The sequence below is a fragment of the Mobula birostris genome, chromosome 22 (assembly GCF_030028105.1).
Source record: "Mobula birostris isolate sMobBir1 chromosome 22, sMobBir1.hap1, whole genome shotgun sequence".
NCBI lineage: Eukaryota > Metazoa > Chordata > Chondrichthyes > Myliobatiformes > Myliobatidae > Mobula > Mobula birostris.
In genome coordinates, this window is record NC_092391.1 from 17,776,455 (window position 1) to 17,802,688 (window position 26,234).

The 26,234-nt window shown below is 38.7% G+C and overlaps 1 protein-coding gene and 1 long non-coding RNA gene across 3 annotated transcripts in view; one reads left to right on the forward strand and one right to left on the reverse strand.

Moving 5' to 3' along the window:
* Window positions 1-20,448, reverse strand: part of LOC140186207 (uncharacterized) — a 49,422-nt gene extending 28,974 nt beyond the window's left edge. Inside the window, exons 1-3 of the long non-coding RNA XR_011882811.1 lie at window positions 20,357-20,448; window positions 12,534-12,697; window positions 1,799-1,990 (exon numbers count right to left, since the gene is read on the reverse strand). This is a non-coding gene — a long non-coding RNA (uncharacterized lncRNA). The remainder of the gene's footprint in view (window positions 1-1,798; window positions 1,991-12,533; window positions 12,698-20,356) is intronic.
* The window catches only part of LOC140186206 (neuronal calcium sensor 1), a 79,197-nt gene continuing 61,833 nt past the window's right edge, over window positions 8,871-26,234 (forward strand). The window contains exons 1-2 of one of the 2 annotated variants that reach the window (XM_072240178.1): window positions 8,871-8,960; window positions 12,557-13,223. In XM_072240178.1, coding sequence (XP_072096279.1) covers window positions 13,160-13,223 — 64 coding nt within the window. In that variant the 5' untranslated portion in view covers window positions 8,871-8,960; window positions 12,557-13,159. Of the gene's footprint in view, window positions 8,961-12,556; window positions 13,224-26,234 lie in introns of those variants that run through there. The other variant, XM_072240179.1, reaches the window with a different exon arrangement.

Genomic DNA, 26,234 nt, shown 5'->3' on the forward strand with positions numbered 1-26,234 from the left:
CTGGAACATTGCAAATTAGCTCTATCATTATTATGCATTGATGGCCAACAGATGCTGAGAGCCTCTATGCCAAAAAAAAAGAGATTTTGATCGGATCTTGTGGGCAAAATCAAAATTTGCATTGAATAGAGAGAAAAAAATAGTTTTGATGAAAGTGATGTCATCTTCCTTCTTTGCCTTCCGAACCTGACCCCTGATTGGTTAACATTACTTAGAACAATCGAAAGCAGTCAGAGGACAGGTCAGTTTTCAGTCTGTGATAAATCCATTTCACATCATTATTCACCTCATAGCTTGAAGTCAGATGTCAGCCAAGTTTTCAATTCCTTATCAATGCATAGCAACTCTGGAGGAACTGAACAGGTCAAGTAGCATCTATGCAGGGAAGTAAACACTTGATGCTTCAAACCAAGACCTTTATCAGGACTGATGAAGATGAATGGTGAGTCCTAATGAAGGGTCTGGGTCCAACGTGTTTCTTTTCCTCTAGAGATGCAGCCCAACCAGCTGAGTTCCTCCAGCTTTCTGTGCGGGTTGTTCAGGATTTCCAGCATTTGCAGAATCTCTTCTGTTTCCCATTTCCTTGCACTTACCACTAATTCCTGTTGGGAGAAAATCCAAAATGCTTTCACAATGATAAAGTGAGAACAGATTATACTTGTCTTGTGCTCTGAGTAATTTCTCGATGAGTAACTTCTCTTTTCTCAATATGAAGTAAGCAAGGTATAGAGAAGAATTTGAAGTATGTTCTGTAGTATTTATTAAATGTTGTTAAAGTAAATGTCAGTGCCTTTGGTTGAAGATTAGACAAAGTAGAAGAATGGTGCTCTTGTCACATTTATAGCATCATAATTTTTACAAGAGCATTTTGGATTACTTTAATATATTTTCACTGATCCATCTTAAAAATATCTCCTGCAGAATTATCTTTGGAGAAGTGCAGTGCATGTGTAGCAGGCTCTCTAGCACATGACAAATGGATAGGAGTACAATAAAAGATTAAGATTGGCAGTGGAGAGGAAGAAGAGCCTGCTGCATTTGTGAGAAACCATCCATGCTCACTCACCGGTTGGAGTTTGGACCATACTCTGCTGCCTGGGTTTGCCAGTGGTTCTTCATGCCAATAGCTTCTGCAGTCTGAACTGTTGTGTTGAATTTTTGAAACCCTGCTTGACCTTATTTGAGCTTTTGGCCTTCGTTTGCACTGGGGCCACTTCTTGAGTTGGCCATAGTACAAAACATTTTAAAGATTAGCTTTATTTGTCACTATATTGAAACATGTAGTGAAATCTGCTGTTTCCATCAAATCAAATCAGCAAGGATTGTGCAGGACAGCCCGTTAAGTGTCACCATGCTTCCAGTGCCAACATAGCATGCAAGCAACTTACTACCACTAATGTGGGAGGAAGCTTGAGCACCCCAGAGGAAACTCACCAAGTGCCAGTGAGAACAAACTAGACAGTGGCGGGAATTGAACCATGATCGCTGATCGTTTTCACTGTAAAGTGATGTGCTAACCGTTATGCTACCATGCATTTAGTCTTCAGGTACACCCTATCCTCGTTATATGTGGGGGATATGTTCCTTGCAGTCGATGCATAATGTGAAATCGCATAATGTGAATAATTATTTAAATGGAGAAAATAGGGATGCATTCCAGAGGGCTTCCTAAATACGTTTCATCTGTAATTTATTCACAGTACCGCAAGGCAATATTCATATTATATTTCATCAATTTAAGGTAAAATTCAACGTAATAAATCATAGAAAGTTAACATACTAGGGTGTCAGTACTCACCAACAGTGGCAGATGTGTTCGCTCCGGGAGATGAGTGGTTGTTGTGGTGTTGGGCAGCTTTACATAGATAAGGTGGATGGTTGTGGTCGTCAGGATCAGATCAAGCACAGCAAGGGGTGAAGGAAGACTCACAGAACTGCCGGCAGCAGGAGATGACACCGATTTGAAGTAAGTGGTGAAGGTTGTGTGTTGCTTGAAATTAATAGTATATGTGTTATAAGTTAATTTACAGATTTTCAAAATAATTTCCAAAAGTAAAAGCAGGACCATTTTCATATTTTTCTAATAAACATAATAGCATTAGCAGAACATGGGTTGAGGGAGATGATTAACTGAGAAAAAGCCCAATTTACAAGAAGTAACTAATTTGTAATTTTACAGCAGACTTTGTCACTTTCGTCATTGGCATCTAGTGTCACTTTATCATGTCCTTCCCTGATCTCTTCTTATTCTCCCCCTCAGAATTATGAAATTCTTTCTCATCAGTTCTTGTTCTACAATAAAAAGGCTTGAAATGTCAAATTCCATGTAACCTAGGCATTATTACTGTCTCTTTCCCAGTAAGAAACTAACTGTTTATTCCCCTCCATAGATGCTGCCTGATTTGCTGAGTTCCTCCAGCATTTTGTGTGTGTGTTACTTTCTGAGCATTGCCAGCCTGGATAATGAACTAAACTGTGAGACCAAGATTTCACGTTTTACTTGCAGGACTCTGTAAAATAGGTTTCAAAACCCCTGAAGTAATCTCTAATTCTTGTTCTTTGTCAAGTTAAGCAGTATAGGAAAAGATAATGCAATTATGACTTTCTAGATTTGATCATCACCGCATGATTTACTGCTAGTTTGACTTGCAGTCTCAGACCAGTGTTTCAGAAGTTTTTGCTTGTTCTCCAGTTGACAATTAGCCAGGCAGGCAGCACTCAAGTTTATAAGCACAAGTGATTCTGCAGATACTGAAAATCTAGAGCAATTGCGTACAAAATGCTGAAGGATACGTGGCTGCTCCATAGAGAGAGTGAAGTGTACCAAGTTCCTGGGAGTTCACATCATGGATGGCCTCACCAGGACCCTCAATATCACCTCCTTGCACAAGAAGGCACAGTAGTGCCTCCACTCCCTGAAGAGATTGAAGCAAGCGAGGCTTCCCCACTCCTCCCTCACCCAACCACCATCTTAACTGAATTTTACAGGAGCACCATTGAGAGCATCATAACAAGGCTGCATCTCCATCTGGTATGGGAGCAGCAAAGCATCAGACCGGAAGTCCCCACAAAGGACTGTGAGAACGGCTGAGAGGATCGTAGGGGTCTCGCTACCATCCACTGGGGACATTTATCAGGAACATTGCACATGCAAAGCCCTTAGTATCATCAAGGATCCCACCCATCCATCCAGCATCCTCTTTGACTTTCCACCATAAGAAGGAGACTCGGGATGAAAAGCAGCTTCTGAACTCCCTGCTGCATCGCATTCGAGGTGTTACCGGATAATTTGTACTGTACAATATTTAATTTATGCACTCTACTTTATTTATCTATGCATAATTTATTTGTAGAATTAATTATTACTTTCCTAAGTTATTGTGTGTTATGCGTACCACTGGTCCGGAGAAATATTGTCTCGTTTGGTGGTATTGGTGTAAATAGTTAAATAACAATAAACTTGACTTGACTTAAATTCAACAATTCAGACAGCATCTATGGAGGGGAATAAACAGACAATATTTCTGGACAGGATGCCCTGATAAGAGTCTTGGTTCAAATCTTCATCTATTTATTCAAAGTTCAAAGTAAATTTATTATCAAAGTATGCACATGTCACCATATACAACCCTGAGATTCATTTTCTTGCAGGCATTCACAGTAGAATAAAGAAACACAGTAGAATCAATGAAGAACTACCACAAAGGCAGACAGACAATTAAGCTGCAAAAGCTGGCAAACAGTGTAAATACAAAAAGAAAAATAAATAATAATAATAATAACTAATATTGGGAACATGAGCTGTCAAGTTCTTGAAAGTGAGTTCATAGATGATGATAAATGAGGTTAACCACCGTGGTTCAGGATGAAGGGTAATAACTGTTCCTGAACCTGGATTCCCCTCCATAGATACTGCCTGACTTGTTGAGTTCCTCAAACTTGGGTAGTTCTAATTATTTCTCACTCTCTGCACTTAACACTCACTGTCCAGATTTGCAAATTACAGAAGAGACCAGGACACTCTTTGTAACTACATGGCTAAATACAGTAAGCGGCCGGGTTTCCAGAACAACAAGAAGTTAGGAGAATAGTGGAAATGAGGAAGTAGATTATTAATGCATATAAAAGAGTAATTTTAAAGTCAAATGACCCTCGACTCAGAGGGGTACAGCCATATGGATGTATGTGATTAGTGACTATAATCATATGTTGTCTGGCAGCACCATCATCAAGGCTACTTTCCATCACTTTAGCAGATTGAAGGCTTGATATTGAGCAGAAAGTTGCCTATATGTCACACCAGGTCTTTGATAATAACTGTTGTCATGTATTAACCACTGCCAGTAATTTGTAGGCTTGGAATTTTGGGATTAATTTGATTTATATTCTTTTGTTTTCCTGAAACAAAACCCTCTCCAACCACTGTTCTGCCTGAGAACCAGTTATTATAGAATATGTGCAGCCACCAACAAAGTGAGGTCTTTTAGCTCGAGCGCAAATAGAGAGTGGTGAATCTGTGGAATTCCTTGCCACAGGCAGCTGTGGAGGCCAAGTCTTTTAGTTAAGTCAGAGGTTGATAGATTCTTGATTGGTCAGGATATGAAGGGATACAGGGGGAAGGCAGGAGAAAACGGATCAGCCACGATGAATTCATCTATGAAATATTACAGGGAACTCTAGATCTAGATTCAAGAGACCTCTGCCTAATCGGTACTGGAAACAAACTGCCACTGTAAGAATAGATGGAGAAGTGAATTCAGTTTACGAAAATCAAGAGAGGTGTTAGACAGGGGTGTGTTTTCTCCCTTGATTTGTTTAATGTGTACAGTGAAACAATATTACAAAAAATAAGAGACATCTTGGGAATCAAAGTTGGCAGCGAAAACATCAATAATTTCAGATATGCAGATGACAGTGTGTTAATTGCAAGTACGGAGGAAGAGCTACAAAACTTAATTGATATAGTTGTTGAAGAAAGTGCAAACATGGGTATATTTATCAATTGCAAAAAGACAATGTATGGTGCTCAGAGTACTGAAATGTTACATTTATCCAGTTATATTATATGGACAATATCTAGTAACATGAGGAAACAAACTGAAGCAGCAGAGATGTGGTTTTTGAGGAGGATGCAAAGAATATCATGGAAGAAATGAATATCTAATGAGAATGTCATGAACAGAGCAAGTACAAAAAAATAAATAATATATGAGATCATGAAAAGGCAACGTAACTTCATTGGATTTAAAAAACGCAAACATGAGGAAATCTGCAGATGCTGGAAATTCAAGCAACACACACAAAATGCTGGTGGAACGCAGCAGGCAAGGCAGCATCAATAGGAAGAGGTACAGTCAACGTCTTGGGCCTAGACCCTTTGTCAGGACTAACTGAAAGAAGAGATAGTAAGAGATTTGAAAGTGGGAGGGGGAGGGGGAGATCCAAAATGATAGGAGAAGACAGGAGGGGGAGGGATGGAGCCAAGAGCTGGACAGGTGATAGGCAAAAGGGATATGAGAGGATCATGGGATTGGAGGCCCAGGGCGAAAGAACAGTGGGGGGAGCCCAGAGGAAGATGGAGAGCAGGCAAGGATTTATAGTGAGAGGGACAGAGGGAGAAAAAAGAGAGAGAGAAAAAAAAGGGGGGGAAATAAATAAATAAGGGATGGGGTAAGAAGAATGCCCCTCCTCCCCTTCACTAGTTTGTCAAGCAGCGTTGACTGTGGCTTTCGAGGCCGATCCTGGAAAGGCAGGCTCTGCCACAGTTGCTGCATGTGTAAGGCATGGTGGAATTGTTGTTCGCTGTCTGCTGTGCCTTCCATTTAGCTCTCTGCTCCTCAAACTGAATCAGGATCACTCTTTCGCCTTGCTCTAGGTGTTGCTGAAGAGTACCTCGCTATTTGTTGCGGTCATCTGCTGTATCCCCCCAGCACTCTGTGCTTCAATGTGACTAAAATATCAAAGAAGGCTACCAAATAAATTAAATTAAAAGAAGTTTGCCTGGTAGAATCATTGGAAGCAAGGCAGATTTAATTGTATTAGAAGAGTTTCCATTGGAACTGGTCTATTATGAAAAGAAGAAGGGCTGTGGATGGTTCAGGTCTGTGACATTAAGTAGATTGAGAAATGGCAGAATCCAATTGCTCTGAGAGCATATTTCAACCATATTCTTTGAGCCACAAAGCTCACCAGTGCACTTATTTGCACTGCCTGCACAAATCACCTTGTATCCTTGAATAAGACTGTAAGTATAGTTTCAGCTATGTATCTGTAGTGCCATGATAACCATCTGGAATCCTGCTGATTAAATGTGATTTCATGTTGGACTCTGACAATCAGTTACTCTGCAACTCCAGGTGAAAGGCTGAGTTTTGCAAAAGGCTCAATTTAATACAATCAGGCTAAGGGTTTATATCCTTGGCCTGATTTTATTGGGGAAAACTCCCTAGCACGAAACTCAAGTTCTGAGTTGGTGTTTAAAAGTGTCAACTGAATCTGCATCCCTTAGTTTTAGGTATTGAATTCCACAGTTTAGAGCTGAGTTCAAAAAAACTGACCTGCCAATTATCTTTTGAGGGAGATTGTTTAAGTTTAAGAAACCAGCCGAAGAAGACTTGAGAACTTGAGCAGGATTATAAAATAAAAACAGTTATGTCATGTACTCTGGTTCCAGATGTTTAAGAGCTTTTAAAACAAGTAAGGGAACTTTAACATCAATTCTAAAAAATAGAGGAAGCCAATGCAGAGTAGTGAGGACCAAAGTGATAAGCTCCTGCTTTTGGTTAAAAGTCAGGCAGCAACATTGTGAATGAGTAGAAGTTTGTCAATAGATTTTTTGGAAGGTCAATAAAAAGTTTATTGTAGTAATCGACCCTGTTTGGTGTAAAGGCATAAATCAGTTTTCAGTGACAGAAATAGACAAATCTTTGCAAGATTTCTTAAGTGTAGAAATGCTTCTCTGGTCACTTTCTCAATGGGATTTAAAATTCTGATATGGATCAAGGATAATACTCAGGCTTGTTACATCTGATTTTACAAGGGGAGCCAAGTTCCCAAGTTTGTCAAGAGGTTTATTTCTTTTGGAACCAACCAAATGTATTTCAGTTTTATCTTCATTTAGTTGAGATCAATGATGTATTCAACAGTGGAGAAAGGTGGTCCAGGGAACTTCATGGGGATTTAGTGAAAAGACATAATGTAGAGATGAGCCTTTTGGATATTTGCTAACCTGCTTCCAGTATTTATTGTGATTGGAATTGTACACAGTCCTTGGCATATGAATGTGCTAGAGTAACGCACACATCCCGATGAAGGATTCTGATAAAGAGTTATGGTCCAAAATGTCAGCTGATTATTCCTCTCCATAGATGCTGACTGACCTGCTGAGTTTCTCCAGGTTTTTTGGCGTTACTCTGGATTTCCAACATCTGTAGAATCTCTTGTGTATGTGAATATACTCTTATTATTTGTTCAATTGGGATATTTTTTTGAAATAATACCACACATTTGAGAGCTCTGGGAATATTTTAGTGGCAAATGGTTTAAGAATGTTAAAAGCCACCTCTCTCGCATTTTAACATACCACATCTTTACACATGAGATTACTTTACTTTATTGTCACCAAGCAATTGATACTAGAGCGTACAATCATCACAGTGATATTTGAGTCTGCGCTTCATGCTCCCTGGAGAACAAATCGATAATAAATGGTAAAAATTTAAATTATAAATCATAAATAGAAAATAGAAAAGGTAAAGTAAGATAGTACAAAAAATCCAAGAGGCAGGTCCGCATATTTGGAGGGTACAGCCCAGATCCGGGTCGGGATCCGTTTGGCATATGATTTTATGATTATCTCTTCATATTGTAAAGACCACACATGCAGTGCCTACTATCAACCCCACTATTGTCAAAGTTCCTCCAGTGGTAAGTCTGTGTGAATGCAGAGACAAATTCGAAGCTGTAACAAATTGAGACGGTGTCCAAATTTAGTGCATAAGATCAATTCAGTCACAAAGATGGAAACAAATCAAAGATAATTCATCTTCTTATTATGTCACATGCAATTGGCAAAATTTGCAACGTGTATAACTGCACTTGTCTCAGAGCTTGAGCTCTAAAGTAATGTCATCATCCCACAAAGACTGAAAGGATGTGTTACTACTATTGTTAACAAAGATTAATAAGGAATTTAAAAAGTTAAACAGTGGTCAAGGACCAAATCTGAAAAAAACAATGAGAGTTAATGTTGATTTTGGTAATCACTTGCTTATGGTTGATGATACAGTGGCTCCCCTGTTCTAGAAATGGCAAGTTCTATCGCATTGCAAGCTACCATTCAACAGCTTGATTGTATATTCCGTCTGCTTGGTGTACATCACAAATGTACAGATGTGCAGAATTAGAAGAAAAGAGAAGAACATGGAAAGAGAGGCAGCAACAACCAAAGCCCGATCTGCCATCTGGAACTACCTGTCCTGAATGCGGAAGAACTTTCAAAGCCAAGATTGGACTCATAAGCCACTTGAGAGCCCATAAGTAGATCAACAGAACAAAGACCATCATCCTCGAATCTCGAGGGATAGCCACGACGACAGCTTGGTGTAATACAAATAGTGAGGTCTGGTAACAGAGTGCTATTTAACAATGAATATTTACGAGGTGCCATTGACCCGAACCATTAATTTTATTTCTCTGTGCAGTGGTGCTACCGCCCTCCTGAAAAATTCCAGCATTTTCTGTTTTTATTTCAGATTTACAGCATCTGCAGCATTTTGGTGTCTCACAACAGCGACGTATCTCCCTTCGGGGCGGGGAGCAATGACGTCAACTATTTCGAATGCTGTGACGTTGCCATAAGCCCCGCCCCCGGGGAAGCGGCGCCTGCGCACGCAGCCGCTGCGGTTACTGTGGGACCAGCGGCTGCGCTCCATTCAAACAAGCGGAGCGCGAGCGGCGAGGTGAGAGGGGCGGAAAATGGGCGCAAGGCGCGGTCGTCGGATTTGGGCTTTAATGGCGGGGAGGAAAAGTGAAGGAAGGTTGCTTTAATTGCCCCTCCAGGCCCGCCCCGCGGACGGTGGAGGCCGCTTGTGAGCCCAGGGAGGCACCGGGGCTGTGCGGTTGCCATGGAAGCAGGCGGGCGATGATTTGCAGTGCGGAGTTTGCACAAGAAAGCTTTTCAAAGTCCCCCGCTTAAATATAAAACATGTAGTTTATATTGTTTTTAAATGGGAGAAACTTTTTCTGGAGCCAGTGCGAGCCCTGCATTTTTTCCTCCATAGCTTAGTGGTTGGAAAAATTCAACTTCACTTTTAAAAAGCAGATAAGTTGCAGGGTGATTGGTCTTAAATTGTCACACTTGATGCAATTGTAACGAGCTTTGTTAGTTAATTTGATAAAAACCAAGTCCAAGGGCGTGTATTGGATGATCAAGTCACGCTGCGTGTATTTAAGTTTGGTAAAATAAAATAAGTATTTTTTTTGGCTCAGATGTTCTTTGTCCAGTTGCAATCTGCAGACAGTTTTACCTTGTAAGACCCCCAGCCACCTTCAGTCATATTAGTTGGTGGGTGTGGACTGTAGTATCCATGTGTGTGTGTATGTAATTTCGTTCCGTCTGTGGGTGGATGCGGGTCTGAATGTTGAGACTGGTGAGTGTTGAATAATGATTTATAGAATATATATGAAGTGCAGTTTTAGAAGCATGCTAGAATTTGTTTTACTTTTTACATAAACCAAGCAGTTGCTATTACAGTTTTTGTGTAATTTCTTCCTTTATTTCAGTATTTCTCTGGTTTATCTGTATGTGTGTTTAGCAATCTGGAGTCTTCAGATGTCCTGTGGCTTTGGGCTGTTTTGTAGGGTATGATCTCAAGCCTGCGAGTGGAATAGGGAGGAGCTGTAGTTACAAGGTTTTCTCTTTGTCTGCACTGTGTGTGCCACACAGCTGCCTGCATCACATAAAGACTTGTGTTAGATGTGTATCAGAGAAGATTCAGAATCCTACTTGTAATGCCAATTGCTAGGAATCAAAACAGGTAATCTTTTACAACCAGAAAACACAGCTCTTGATAGATTTACTTTCCTGTTGTATAAAACAAAATGTTTCAGGGAATATGTGACAATTGAGTTTTATTAAAATCAAGGGACCAGGGACAGTATTGTCCGTACCAAAATAGTGTTTTTAAGGTGGCACGTATATTGTTTTATGAAACTGTTGGATATGGTTCTAGTATGTAATACGCAATGTTATAGTGCTGCATTACAAATTGACTTTAGTGAATATTAGCAATCTACTAGTTACTCTATTTAAAAATATTGAATACTGTTCAAGTATTGCAGTAAGACCACCATCAACAACAGTTCAAATGATTTATGCCCGTGCCAAAGAGGAGCACCGTGGTGCATTTTTTAAATTGCACCTCTTTTAAATTTTATTTCTGAAATAAACTAAGATTTATTTGAATTATCTATTGTGTTTTTCCTGAGTGTTGGGGATGAATGGTCAGTGATGGCAGAGTTGTTATGAATAATATGATTTGCCTGAAGAGTAGTCAGAGGGGCACGAGTATAAGCTGATGGTATTGATGTTGTATATGATATGTTGGACATTATTTCAATAAATCTTTTAACTGTTTGCTTGTTCAACTAGCTGGAGTAAATGGGGTTTAGTGGCTTTAATGGTAAATGATATAAATAAGAATTGCATCTTTACCTATAAATTATTTATCTTTCTTTATTATCTTAGTTTTTTGTTTAACCCCAAACTACATTTCAAGCCGTATTAATTCATACAAGCCAACATGATTTCTTTCATTGCAGTATTATGTATTGTCTTAACTCTTCACCTGCTTTTACATTAATGCTTGGTTATACTTTTGGTGCATGGGACTGATTTGCTAGTAATGCCTTTTACCGTTTCCCAATACCTGTGAAAATTTGAAACTTGTCTAAAATTCCACATCCTGCATTATTTCATACTAAATTTTACTCATTTGTTGCTGCTGCCATCTTTTTGCTTTTCTTTTGTAAGTTTCAAATGTTTGTCTCATTTCCAAATTCTTCCAATGTACCTTTGCAACTATTTCAATCTTTGTGCCCACAAGACTGACTCATTATTCCCTTGTATTTCCTTTTATGTACTAGTGTTATATACTTTGTAGTCAAACTCTACATTTTCACTCATCCATCCTCTGTAAAGATCCCTGCCATGTGACTGGTCTAAATCCTTTCCTGCTTTAAAATGCAGTACAAATATTTCCATTTCTTCCCCAACTCATTAATATTTCAGTAAATTGTGCCCCAAGGGTAATTAGTGCAACAAATGCCAAGCATTAAGTTTGATTTTCTCTTTTAATATGGATCTGGTCTAAATATTTCCACATGCATTCATCTACCTAGTCATTGCAGACCTAGTTACCCAACAATCCTGAGAAGCCACAACTGGATGTGACCAAATAGACATTGACCATTATTTTCTCGGTAGCCACTTGAATTGATTCTTATCTGAGCTTTCCTTTATGGAATACTATTGCTGGAAAGGGGAAATGATGTGTGAAGCATGTTGCGGTGCTGACAATCAAATAATGTGGTAAACAGATTTCTTTGGCAGTACATAAAAATAAAAATTTCAGTGTCTCTGAACAACTGCATTTATTGCTTATGCCTAATTGTTTTGAGAAGGTGGTAAGCCAGTATGTTGACACACTGGGTCCTTCTGATGGAAGTACTCCAGTGATGCTATTGGGTAAGGGAGCTTAGGGGTTTAGATTTCATGCTAATTGTGTTGGTTTCAATTAAGGGTTTGATATATTTTACGGGTTTTGATGGTGAAGTGTTGATAGTTGCTCAGCAAGGGGTTTGCATCTAAAAACAATCATTTTCTCATCCAGGATTTTGAATTTGGAGCAGGAATTTTGTGCAGCTAGAAGGTCAAGTGAGTGGGCTTTATAAGACATAGGAGCAGAATTAGGCCCGTTAAAATCTGCTCTACCATTCCATCATGGCTAATTTATTATCCCTCTCAACCCTATTCTCCTGTTTTCTTCCTGTAATCTTTGATGCCTTACTAATCAAGAACCTTTCAGCCCCCACTTTAAATATACCCAATGACTTGGCCTCCACAGATTCACCACCCTGTGGCTAAAGAAATCTGTCATCTGTTCTGAAGCAACTTCTGTCTATTCTGAGTCTGTGCCCTCTGTCCCTAGACTCCCCCACTATAGGAAAAATCCTCCCCACACCCATTCTTTCTTGGCCCCTCAATCTTCTATACTCCAGCAAATACATACCAAATGGCATCAAATTCTCCTCATTCATTAACCCTGTCATTCCCAGGATCATTTATATGACCAAGACAATCACTGTCATAAGTAGCTGAGTCATCTGCTGTGTCTTCTCCAGCAGAGCATCTTCCACTTGTCTCTCTGGGTACACAAAACGTGCTGTTATTTGATCCTTTTCACTGCAATTGCAATAAAGATTGATTTGTCTTAATCAAGTGATTTGGGTAATTGCATCTTTGCATACAGTACCTGCACTGTTTTGTTTCTTTCAGGATTTCAAGCCTGTAGTCTGCGGTGTTGGTTAAATACTCTATGCAGTATAACCCAAGTCATCAATGCGTTGTGAGAGTTGACCGTATGCAGTTCTGTAATGCTGTGATCACGCTTGAACGATTTAAAGTGCATCATCACGTCTAAAAATAGACAGGAATAAAACAACTAATTAAATTGATTCAATTCAGAAGATACAAAAGACGAAGAGAAGCTGAAAAATGCTACTAATCTTCCCAAGGGGCTGAATTGAGCAAACCATCATTGCAGCTCGGGACAGCAGGTTATCTGCACTTCATATCAAAGGAAAGTGGATTTTAAGAATTAAAGAAAAACCTGGAGTGAATTTTGACAAATTCAGTGTTTGAACTACTTATCAAACCTGTGGTGGAGGGACAAACAGGTCATTATTAAACCATCGCCAGGGAAACCGCAGCTGAGCAAATTACGCAGAAAGTGCACAGGAGGCATCCTGAGAATCTTTCATTCAACAAGTAACTTCCGCTTACCATCATTATCTTTGGCCTGTTTTGAATCAGATTTCTTTGATCTTCAATATATACCCTTACCAAAACGTGCACCTTCTTATGTGTTAAATTGCTGCTATGGGGAAGTGCAACAGTAAACTGAAACCTGAAGTCGTGGAGGAGCTGACTAGGAAGACATACTGTAAGTATTAAAGGCAAATGTGAACATTCTTATTAAAATTGCAATAATTCCTGATTCACGTACTTATGATTTTTTGCTATAATGACATTGACTCTTTGGGTTACTTATTCATTTGTAAGGCTTTTCTCTTGCTGAATTGAAAAAGTATTTCTCCTCTTCCCCCCCCACGCACACAACATACAAATACTGTACTGGAATTTCCATATTGCGTTTGCCAAATCCTTTCAATTTATAAAATTTCACTTTAAATCTTTCTCAGGAACACCTCTTCCGAATACAGTTAAACTCTTATTAATCCAATGTAGTGGTGATGAGACACTGCAGATGCTGGAATGTGGAACCAAATGTAAACTGTTGGAACATAGTGAGTTGACTGGCATCTGCGCAGGCAAAGTAGTGATTGACATTTCTAGTTGAGGCCCTGCAACAGGACAGAATTTTCAAGACGATTGGCTGTTAATACCACCACCTTCCTCCCCTCCCTAGACCCTTAATTTTTTTAAAAGAATTTTATACAGCACAGGCAATTTCCCATTTTATGGATGCATGGAGGGTTGCCTTTTTAGTGAAGTCTATATCATGATTTTACATTGTGCAAAACCACTTTGTGAGTGGATTCCAGGGTAGGACTTGTGCAATAAGTGGGTGTTTTAGAACAGAGACCTAGTACTACAAGTACATAGTTCCCTGAAAGCAGCAGGTAGGTGTTGGGACATTAAGTACAGGAGTTAGGTTATCATGTTACTATACAAGATGGTGAGGTTGCACTTGTGTCTGCTGAAGTACTTGAGTTACAGAGAGAGATTGGATAGACAGGCTTTTTTCTGGGGGGGGGGGTGACCTTAGAGCGTTATAAAAATCATGAAGGGCATAGATAGTGAATGGTCACAGTTTTAGGGTAGAGTCTAAAACTAGAGGGCAGAGTTTTAAGATGATAATAAGGTTTTAAAGGAGAAGTAAAATGCAACTCTTTTGCACAATAGGGTGGTGGATATGTGAAACAACCTGCCAGAGGAAGTGGTAGAAGTGGGTACAAGTACAACATTGAAAAGGCATTCAGACAGGTATGTGGAATGGAAAGATTTAGAAGGATATGGGCCAAATAAAGGCAAATGGGACAAGCTCAGGTTAGCAAACTTGGTCAGCACAAACTAGTTGGACCAAAGGGTCTCTGCTATATAATTCTGTGATGAATAGTGTGTTTAGTTTTGGGCAGTGCTTTTAGGAAAAGATGTTAAGGCTTTGGAAAGAGTTCAGAAGCGTCCACTTGATTGATTCTCAGTGTGAAAGTTACATAATTACACAAATAGACTAGGAAGGCTGTGATTGTTGCTAAAAGAAGGAAGGCCCAGGACAAATTTCTAAGAATTGTGTAAAATTGTGTAGTTTGTTTGCTACAGCTGAAGGATTGGGAACCAGAAGTTTCAGATTTAAGGCAAACAAAGCACAGGTAGGATGAGGAATATAATTATGAAAAAAAGGTTAACACTTGAAATACAGCTGAGACAAGCAGAAATAGCCTATTTGGCTCCTCAATTCTGCTGCAGTAATCAGTGATTCTTGACTACAACTCCTCCTTCACATGCCATCTCCTTATCTCTTGAGTCTGACTATCCAAAAACTTATTGGACACTTTAGTCCTTAAATAGTGTGGGAAGTGCAACAAGTTCAGTTTGAAAGCGGTATCTGCACTGTAATTTTGTGATAATATTGAGCTTTTCATTTCATTAACATCTTAGCTGGAATATTTGAGAGCAGTGATTTGGAACGCAAACTTGAACAGGCAGAAAGAGCTTGATGCTGAAAGATGAGCCCATTTCTGGAAATTGCACAGGAAGCGAAACAATACAGTAATAGTTAAAATTGCACATTTTAAATTTGTGATAAATGTTGTAAATGGGTAGTAGTTTTGGACTAGTACACCAAGACTTCATACTTTAAATAACAGCATGAGAAGTTAAACAACAATAAATTTTAAGTTAAACATCATATAAAAGTAATGAAGCTTGCTGATTATTTTGTCTTGATTCAGTGATATAAGTTTTACCAGTTTTGGTCTGTTTGTTTGAAGAATATTGGAATTGGGTAACCCTCTTTCAGCCAACTAAGCAGTACCTGATGCCATTCTGCAAGTACCATTGCTAAGTTAGAATGATATACTTGTCTATTGTTTCTGAATTGTAGCAACAATTGCTCAATATTGGCACCACTGGACAAAGCTGCTAGGTGAGGCTTACTTGATGCTTTACTTTGGCCTTCCCAATGTACATGTTGCAGACATGCCTGTTTGTAACAGCTTTGCCAGAGATTATTCACCTCTGTCTTCTTTGTAAAGAAAAACTTTTATATAAATTGTAAAGACATTTAGTAATATTCAGTTTGACACAGTTACTATGATAAGTGAAACAAATTTAGTACATGAGGACTGTGAGTTTAAATTGCAGCAATATTATGTTGCCACAATTTAACATTATTCCTTAACTCCATGATAATTATGAATTGTGCACCTAAAACTTTGACAAACTTCTGTAGATTTGCGGTGGTTCCATGACAGAATGTTTGGAAACACCAACTATCTTGAATGGAAGAGCATACAAAAAGTAGTGAATACAGCCCAGTCCATCACACTTAAAGCTCTCTCCACCATTGAGCACATCCACATGGAGTTCTGTCACAGGAAAGTAGCATCCAGCATAAAGGACCTTTACCACCCAGGCCATGCTCTCTTCTCACTCTGCCATCAGGAAGAAGGTTCTGGGAACCTCAGGACCCACACCACCTAGTTCAGGAACAGCTATTACCCATCAACCATCAGGTTTTTGAACCAGAGGGCGTAACTTCACTCAGCCTCAGTCACCACATCACTGAATTGTTCCCACAACCTATGAACTCACTTTCAAGGACCCTTCATCTCACATCTTCTATTTATTGCTTATTTATTATTATTTTTTCTTTATGTATTTGCACAGTTTGTTGTCTTTTGCACATTGGATGTGGCAGTCATTCTTTGATTCTGTTGTATTTCTTGTATTTCCTGTGAATGCCTGCAAGGAAATGAATCTCTGTGTTCTATATGGTGACATTTAAGAGTTTTGATAATAAATTTATTTGAACTTTGTTAATGACAGTAAATTTTCAGTCTTGTTCACCGTGATTATTGAAATACAGGAATGTAATAAACTAAGTGAACATGACAACAAAATCAGCAGATGCTGGAAATCAAAGTAATATACAGCAAATGCTGGAGGAATTCAGGCCAGGCAGCATCTATGGAAAAGAGTAAGCAGTCAACGTTTCTGGACGAGATCCTTCATCAGGACTGGAAAAAGAGATGAGAAGTCAGAGTAAGATGCAGCCTGGCCTGATGAGTTCCTGAAGCGGTTTGTTTGTATTACTATTACACAGTGCTATTTGCATGTGAGCTACAGGTTGTAAAACCCAATGATTAACTTGCAGCTCTGCTCTCGACTGTTAGAGTTGAGAATGGCTGGGAGCCTAGCAGGTGATAGGATGAAGAGATGCAATAGGGTTCCTTAATCTTCCACAGGGCAGTTCCAGAGATGTAGCCAGCAGAACTGCTGTTTCACAGCTTCAGCAACCTGCAACCTCCACTGTTGTGTCGTGTTTACATGTCCTCTGTGATTCTTTGGGTTTCCTCATTACACAAAAACATTTCAGGGTTGGTAAGTCAAAGAGTTGCTGTAGGGTGGGGAGGAGGATTGTAGACAACAGGAATTCTGCAGTTGCTGGAAATTCAAGCAACACACAAAATTACAGATGGGGAAGAATTCTTGGCCTGAAATGTCGACTGTACCTCTTCCTAGAGATGCTGCCTGGCCTGCTGCATTCACCAGCAACTTTGATGTGTGTTGCAGGAGGATTGTAGAATTGTTTTGCATAGGACTACTGCTGGATTTGATGAATTGTGTTTCTGTGCTGATTCTGTAAATTACTCATAGCAATAGTGAAGTCTAGTAAATCACCATGTTACAGAATGGGTGAGATATAGACTGAGCAGAAACAGCATATGGAATTTTACCTATCCCCATCCTGAGGTTCCCAACACCGTATATAACACTTTGATTACTTCAGTCATTGAGATGGTTAAATGCAAGGACAAAATAGAATCAATAGACTTGGAAACATATTGTCTTTGCTGGTGAGGACCATGTTTAGAGTTAGCCAGTGTCTTAACCAAGTTTCAGCACTCATCATTTGGACGTGCTGTCCTATTGCATTCCAAACAGAACAAAATGGATAAAGCCTTCCTAGCCACTTGCTACTCCATTACCTACTCTGATAATACTGAAATCCTGGAAAAGTCTAGCACTACTGCTTTCATATTCTATTAGTGTGCAGTTTAGATTCTCTCAGGACCATTTGGCTCTAGATCCAAAATATAATGTAGATCAAAACATGAGTGTGCTGAATACCAGAAGAAAGGTGAATGTTGCAATGCATGAAGTATTTGGAGCCGAATATTTGGGAGTCCAGTCAGGGAGATATTTGTGTCCCAACTATCATTAGCTGTTTCTTTTCCTCAGATGCCCTATTTGCAATCACAATTTCAGGATTGGTACTTTTCACATGAATAGTTCTATCTTCATCTTCCCTAACAATGAATCTGTCCTTGTAAGCTTGGAGCAACAGCTAATTAATGTTGAGTTTGGATTGAAAACTGCTAGGTAACATTAGTGCTACATGAGTGCCAGCTGATGACCAACTTGGCCATTTCCTTGACTTTGGGCAGCATCGGCATGCTTTGGTTGTCACAAAGTGAATTGGATCAACTGTTTCTACACCATAATTGCAATAACAGACATAGGCTTGGTATTCAAAATAGTAGCTTTTTGTCTTGACACACAAAGCCAAGCTCCAGTCAAAATGCTTAAGCCGGAAATATGGTTAAATATCCATTAACTCATGTTGGAGAAAAGTAACTCCAGTGAAAGGAAGATCAGAATTGGGAATTTGTTTTTTGACTGAAATATCATCTATCCCTTTGCCTTCACAGATGCTCTTGACCCACAACTTTTTATTTTTGCTTCAGATTCCATCATTGGCAGTCCTTTGACTGTTCATTATTAACATCATTAGTGTTTCAGCTCCAGATGTTGATGGGGAGACTTAATGGTAAAAAAAACTATGGGCCTAATTTCAAAGTCCAGTTTCTGATCAAGGACCATTTTCTTTTCACGTTATCTTCGCACTTCATTATAACTCTCAATTCACAATAAAACCCTGGAAAAGTATTTCAGGAAATACTTCTGGGCAAAGACAGATGTAAGTGATGAAATTCACCACTGCCCTTAATGTGCCAGCATGATCTCTGGTTGAAACAGGAAAAGAATATTTAAATATCAAGAACTCAGCACAAAACTGATAGTATGCATGGGTCAAACATGGTAGTCTCTGTACTTCTCTCAATCTTGCTGCTGCATTGTATTACACCTCCAACAAACCTCCCATGGGAATGGAGCTAAGGAGGAGTTGTATCCTGTTTTGGATTTACAGGAAATTATACCAATCTCATTTCCATCAAAAGTTTTTCAGCATTCTGAATAGAATTGAAGATGTGAAATTGCTTTACGTTATAATGAGATAAAATCATGATGCAGGATGTTAATAGTAGTGCTAACTGCTAGGGCACAGGTTATCAAATTACATTTAATTGTTTGAAAATTTGAGTCCGTGAGGCATCCTGACAATTTCGGCTTCTGTAGATTTGTCTTTTTGCATCAGTTAATATTTTAATAATGCATTCATATTTAATGAGCTACTTCTAGGGTGGGGGCATTCAGTAAAACCTAATTTGTTATGGAATATAACAATGTATTTTCTATATCAGATGATTTAAGCTTCAAAATCACCAAACAATTTTGTCAGAAAGGTTTATGCAGATTAGAGGTTGAAAATAATCAGTCATTAAGCTCTCTGGTAATAGCCATGCCCCTTTATTTTTGAGGTGTTTCTGTATTGCCTTTAGATGCATGAGTTTCTTTGGTTTGAAGAAAACTGTGTAATGTTGAAACTCTTCCATTTGAGTCCTTTTGCTGGGGTACTGTGTGTCTTTTCAGAGACCAGAGACTTCCCCTGTGGATTCTTAATGATAATATTCACCTGCTCATGTTTGTGTTATGTGGTTTGGAGAATGATGGAACAGTTATGAGTTACAGAAATTGCATGAGGTGGGGGTAGAAGCAAAGGGGAATGGGAGATATAAGGAAGCTACCTCACAGTTGTAGTAACTTTGGCATGTTCCTGACCTCCAATACTTTTCAAATTCCTGCTGGTTGGTAGATTAATTGACTATGAATTATCCCTACTGTGGCTGGGTGGTAGGAAGATCAAGGGAAATTGTATGGGAATTGAGAATGATCTGGGAAATGGAATTATGTGTTTGGTCTAGTGCAGACGTGATGGGCCTTGCACCCTCTTTTAGACATTGTATAAACAAATGGAAGTAAGAACAAGCAGGCTCTGCAAGTCCCCCACTGAATTACTGGGTAGAATACTAGCCATCACACAAGATAGAAAATTGGGAAAGCCTGACAGTTACCATTGATGAGAAGCTTTACTGGACCAACTACTCAGGGTCTCTCGCACTTCACAGGAAAGGTATTTGGTAGTGATTAGATTCTCCAAGGTAAGAGTCAGGAGTGTAATGGAGCACGCTCCACATATCTATGTGTTAACAATTCCAAGAAATCACGGAAATTGAACTGCATCTAGAACAAGGCAATTCACTTGACTAAAATCCCATTGCCTCTTAAGTGATTCCCTCCTTGTACAAGCAGCATTCTGCAATTACTGATTTTTATTTTTAAAAATGCACTTCACCTTAATGCTTCATGTGGGAGCCTGAAATTCATAACTATGTTATGACAGTTCTTTCAAAAATACTCCATAAAGGGCATCAAGTAGTGAAATACATGTACCAAATCCTCAATATTTGAGTGATAAAGCACAAACTTCCCACTGGTGACAAATATAAAAGCAGGCTTTTTCTTTTACTAATGCTTACTAAATAAATATGACAGATAATGTTATAAAAGCAAAAACACATACCCCAATAACAGTAATAAATATATCATGTTTAAGTATGTAAAAGGAAATGATAAAAGGTTACATACCATTTCGTAAAACTTAGAAGCAGTGATCATTTGTGAACTCATACGGTATATTTGTCTAAGCAAAGCCCCCTTTGAATAGTGCACAGCAGGGAGCAACTTGGCACAAATGTTGTGAAACTTGTATTTATGCAAACAATGATTGGTCCCTGAGTATGAAAGTGTATGTAGAGAAATTTGTTCAAAAAAATATCAAGGTTGGACTTGAGCTCGCCTCACGAGTATGCAGTTCCATTTAAAGCAAAGCAGTAGATAATGGGAACTGAAAGTATTTGAAATGTCAGAATCAGATCAGAATCAGGTTTATTATCACTAGCATGTGATGTGAAATTTGTTTTGTTATTTCTGTGGGTACTATTTCTATGATCCTTATGAAGCTAGAACCCTCTGGTTCTGAGATCTCTTTCTTTATCTCCTAACCGTCTGTGTAAGCCAGTTAATGCATCACAAATTAATAAAAACTAAATTATTAGCAAGTCTGGCAGCAACTATGGTGAGAGAAACGGCTCTCACTCTCCTTCCCTCCTTTCACATCCCCCCGCCCCTATAAATGATGGCTGATCTGATCACTAACATTTGTTGTTTGTTTGAAATCTCTAGCTGTTTGTAAAATCTGCCATAAACCATGTAATTATGTTGTGGAACAGATGTCATAAAATTGCTTTAAAATTTATTTGATGTGTTGGTGCTTTGATACATGTGTTTTGAAAACTGGTTTTATCATAAAATTATCTAATTTGTGTCTGTAGCTCTCATTGTTTTAATAATATTTAAATTAAACACGAGTAACATCTTTAGTTATATTGGTTTGTAACATTAATTTCTGAAGTGAAGTGCATAAAATTGTATTCAGTAACAAATATACAAAAAAAAATCATTGAAGTTCAGTGAGATGCAGAATCTCAGTGCGAACCATGGCAATTTCCTTGGGCAATCTAAGTATTTGACAAGGTAGTTTTGAAACAAGCATGATTAGTGTAATTTGCTTTTGATTTTTTTAAATTTTGATCTAATTGTGCTGAAAGCCTAGAGGAATGAGTGCAAATTACAAACTGATTTTTTAAAACAAAATCTAATCGAATTTATGCTTTTTGTTTTGCATTAGTACCTTTAAAACATTGAACTTCTAGAATTTTTTTTATTAGCTTCCAGTATTTAATAGTTTGCCAGTATAAATAAGGGCAGAGAAATGTAACAGTAGGAAAAATAAATTTGGATGCTGTATAATTAAATGGAATGATTTCGTTCACAGCAATTTGCTAGCCTGATTTTGGCATAAGTATTATAATATAGAGAAAACTTTTGTGGAAACAGTGCAATGGAGATCTAATAGTAAATCCTGCACTAGCTGCCCTTTATAGCCTTATTGGGGTTGTCATTTGTATTCAATAAAGGCCTTTTTTCCCCTGCTGTGAACTAACAGTTACACATAAAGCTCTAAAAATACTGAAAATGAATATTTCAATGTCTTTCATATCACAGTTGGGCTTGGTTATGAGTTCTACTCCTATAGGAAAAATATAAATGCGAGAATGCTGTCTATTTTTAGCAGTGATGTGCAGGCCCACCTCTGTGCTCCTCAAATGTCTGTCTAATAGTCAGTATTGGACAAACCATAGTTTTGTGTGTATTTGTATAAGATGATGAGAGGCATTGATCGTGTGGATAGTCAGAGGCTTTTTTTCCAGGGCTGAAATGGCTAACACGAAAAGGCAGTTTTAAGATGCTTGGAAGTAGGTACAGAGGAGCTATCAGGGGTAAGTTTTTTACGCAGAGAGTGGTGAGTGCGTGGAATAGGCTGCCAGTGACAGTGGTGGAGGCAGATATGATAGGGTCTTTTAAGAGACTTCTGGATAGATACATGGAGCTTAGAAAAATAGAGGGCTATGGGTAACCCTGTGTGGCGCGTGGCCAAGTGATTCAGGGCGTTGGGCTCACTATCTGAAGGTTGTGGGTTTGAGCCTTGGCCAAGGCAGCGTGTTGTGTCTTTGAGCAAAGCACTTAACCACACACTGCTGCAGTCCACCCAGCAAATGCTGGGCGTTATCCTCGTGATAGACTGGCGTCCTATATATCCGGGGTGGGGGGGCGGGGAGTCTAGTACTCTCAGTCGCTTCACGCCACAAGGCACGGGACAGACTTTAACATGGGTAACCCTAGGTAATTTCTAAAGTAAGTACGTGTTGTTCAAGTCTAAACTTGCTAATCTACACACTTATGTTTCCTGTCTGACACTGACTGAAGTCCAATTCATTCCTCCGTTTCACCCTCTGGTATACATGTTTGCCCCAGTGCTGTTGAAATTCTGATTTAGAATAACTTCCAAATTATCATGGTAACTGATGTTATTCACAGAGCTAATGGTAATGCAAAATTCTTAGAATCCTGACAGGAATACAGTCTGGTGGATGCATCTGTCCAAAATGTCTTTAGTAAACATGGCCACCGCACATTCTTTGTGCAGGCAAAGTAGTAGCTTCATGCGGAAGACACGTTTGATGTGTGGCACTGCAATTAAGAGAGGTAAAGAACACAATGGCAGTTCAGAAATGGGTATCCACATGCTCATCATTAACAGTAGAAATGTACACCAACATAATCTAACTATATGGCAGGCATTTCCCTCAATCCATCATTACTTTCCAGCCAGCGATTTCGAATTAGATTAAATGCAGAATGCATAAGAGCATGCTGAGAGCAGCAACTGACTTGCAGGAAAAAAATAAGTTGCCAGTTGAGTGAAATTGCAACACAAGACGTGCTAAACAGCAAAAACAATATGCAGTTCACAGTGTTTTCACAGTCAATGAATCAAATAAGTTCTGCAATTGTATCAAATTTAGCGTTGGAGGTTAACAGGCCAAGGCTGAAGAACAACCTTCAACTATTGAGGGACCCAGCATGTCAATACTGAGGACACGGCTGAACCATATGGAGCTATGCTCAGAGGTGCCAAATAGATTACACAAATTGGTAACTTTGTAGTCCAGGCAAATCAATTCAACACACAGTATCAGGGAATGGCTGTCAACATTTAATGCAACATTCTGCTTGCAGTGCTGAACAATTAACACACCAGATCTACTGTAGCTATGCATCTATCCAAGCTATCCTATTAATTATAACATTGCCATCAATTCTGGCCGCATGGAAGCTTGGCCAAATGTTTCTTTTTCACAATATGCAGTACAGATCCAATCCAATTAATGGCACTCAATCACTGTGTTCTTTATCACCAGCGATTGATGATGTTGACATTGCAGTCAAGTTCACCGGCAACCTCTGTTTGGGTTTCACTGGAGAGCTTGACTCCAATACCATCTTAGTCCAAATAAGGACCAAGGAGCTGAATACCAAAAGTGATGTGATTTTCACTGCCCTTGACATTTAATTGTAAATTACTATATAAGAATGGATTAAGAAATCAAATTTGAACCATAATTTTAGTCATGTGTTAAATGAACTTAATTAAAATGTACTTGAATCAGAAATCTCTTTAATGTTCTAGCACTTGTAATATGGGGGGAAAAAAACTTGAACAATTGGAGAAGTAAGTTTCATTTTGATAAAGGAAACTCTGTGTCTAATGAGGACCGTCAGTGATAATATCCATTCTGTGTTAAATGTTGTTTATTGCAAGTACAGATGCTGTTATCACAAATACTTAATATAACAACACTAATTAGAGAGGCTTGTTCTGATCTTCCCTGAATAAAATTGTGTTCTCTATAGCCTAGATTTTCAGTCTTAGTAAATTGATCTTGTATGCAATTAATACTTTTCAGAAATATCTTCACTTCAAGGCTGTGGTTTGTTGGTAGTAAATTAAAGAACAGTGACTAAGAAAAGGGGTTTCTTTTAAAGGTACAAGTAAATGAGTTTGTAATCGATGTAAATGATTTGAAGAGCCATTTATCTCATTGGGCTATGATCATCTCTCAGATTTGGTTCTGAACACAACCTGTTACTGAGAGTTGTTACTGTAGTTTTGACATCTATTAATGGGCGAAACTGCACCACATTTATGTGTTTTTATCACAACATAGTTGCCAATTTTCTAATGAAGGTTTGAGTTTTTAGGGGGTGTGACAGGATTGTGGATGATTTACCTCCACTCTATTTCTGAGATGGCTGATGAGTAGGGCAGGAGGAGATGCTTGACAAGACAGGTTGAGGTACTGCTCACTTTCAGTTTTCTATTGGTATCAGCTTGCAATCTCCTAAGAGTTTTCATGCTTTTTGGAAGCTTAGAATTTTAACTGTTTCTCTATTGATACAGGTTTCCCCCACTATCCGAATGTAGAGCGTTCCTGTGAAACCGTTCATAAGCTGAAATGGCATAAAGCGGAGAAGCAATTACCATTAATTTATATGGGAAAAATTTGAGCATTCCCAGACCCAAAAAATAACCTACCAAATAGCACATAAAACCTAAAATAACACTAACATATAGTAAAAGCAGGAATAATATGATAAATACACAGCCTATATAAAGTAGAAATAATGTATGTACAGTATAGTTTCACTTAACAGAATTGGGAAGTTTGAACCAAAATCGATTTGTCGAAAAAAATGGGCACGTACATGCGTGTGCACGTCACGCATTCGCACGTACACGAACGTCACGCACGCACACGTACACACATTTGCACATCACGCATGCGCACACAGCTGCCCGCGCAAGACGTCATGGTAGTCTTTCTCGGGGTAAACACAAATTTAAAGCAAGCGTCTTTTTTTCACAAAAGCAAAAATCCTCTTTCGGTTAACAAAAACAGGTACTAATGTAGGTCTTTCCTAAAAGCGAAATGTCGTAAAGAGAATGTTTGGAAAGCGGGGGACACCTGTATAGAGAAAAATAAGGTAAAATCAATCTTGTGCCCGTCCCACACATGGTGGTTGCCTCTAATGTCCTGAACAATTATGGATGGGCATGAAATTCTGACTTGCTTGTACCTTTAATGTTAAGATCAAATATTTTGAAAAGTTGGAACTTTGCCTTGTTGTGATAAAGTGGATGGGCAGAAAGGCCTTTTTCTCTTGGCAGTACTTTTAAAGTAGCTTTGTTTTAAAGACAGAAAATTTTGCAATGCTTTGAGCCTGACACGTTCTTTGTGGGACTTTTTCAGAATAGGTTTTGTAGTTTTTTGGGTTTGAAAACTGGTGATTTTGAAGGGTTTTGTTGTATTCACATGGTGATCATCCACAAACTGATTGTACCATTTGGCCTAATTGAAAAGGTTAAGAAGTAACTAAAGTATTTGGCATTAACGTCTCAGTATCTAAAATAATTTGTCAGACCCATATGGGTGTTATTATTTTACTCAGTGTGTGCAAAGGTTGATGCATTCCAGAATCGGAGCTGTGGTTTCCAGTGTTCAAAAGCAACTTGTCCCAATGTTGGGAAGAATGTGAATCTTCACATCCTTTGACTTTTACTTCTGGCTCCTTGCATGCTGCCCCATAAAATTTGCCTGAGATTGTTGAAACTTGTTGGCTCTCAGAATCGGGTTGTGAGGTCTTCTAAACAAATTGGTATGTATTTAGATTCCTATTGTCCATTTAAGGAAGGGGAACATTAGCAAGTGTTCTGTTGCAAGCCCTAGCCTTGTAATTCCTTTCCTTGCGTCACTATCAAAATTATGCTTCAAGTTCAAAATGTGGCATTCTTGATACTTAATGATCCGAGTGAGAAAGTTCATTCTGCAAAGATGAGCTATTTTTCTACTGGTCATACACTTCTGAGGAGCAAAAAATTGTTTTAAAACTATCTACTTAAGCAATTAAAATCAGTTTTATATTTCTCATTCTATTTTTTTGATCTTAATGCTTCATTAGTTTGACAGGTCAAACATTTCTAATCTCATGCAATCTATGTAAA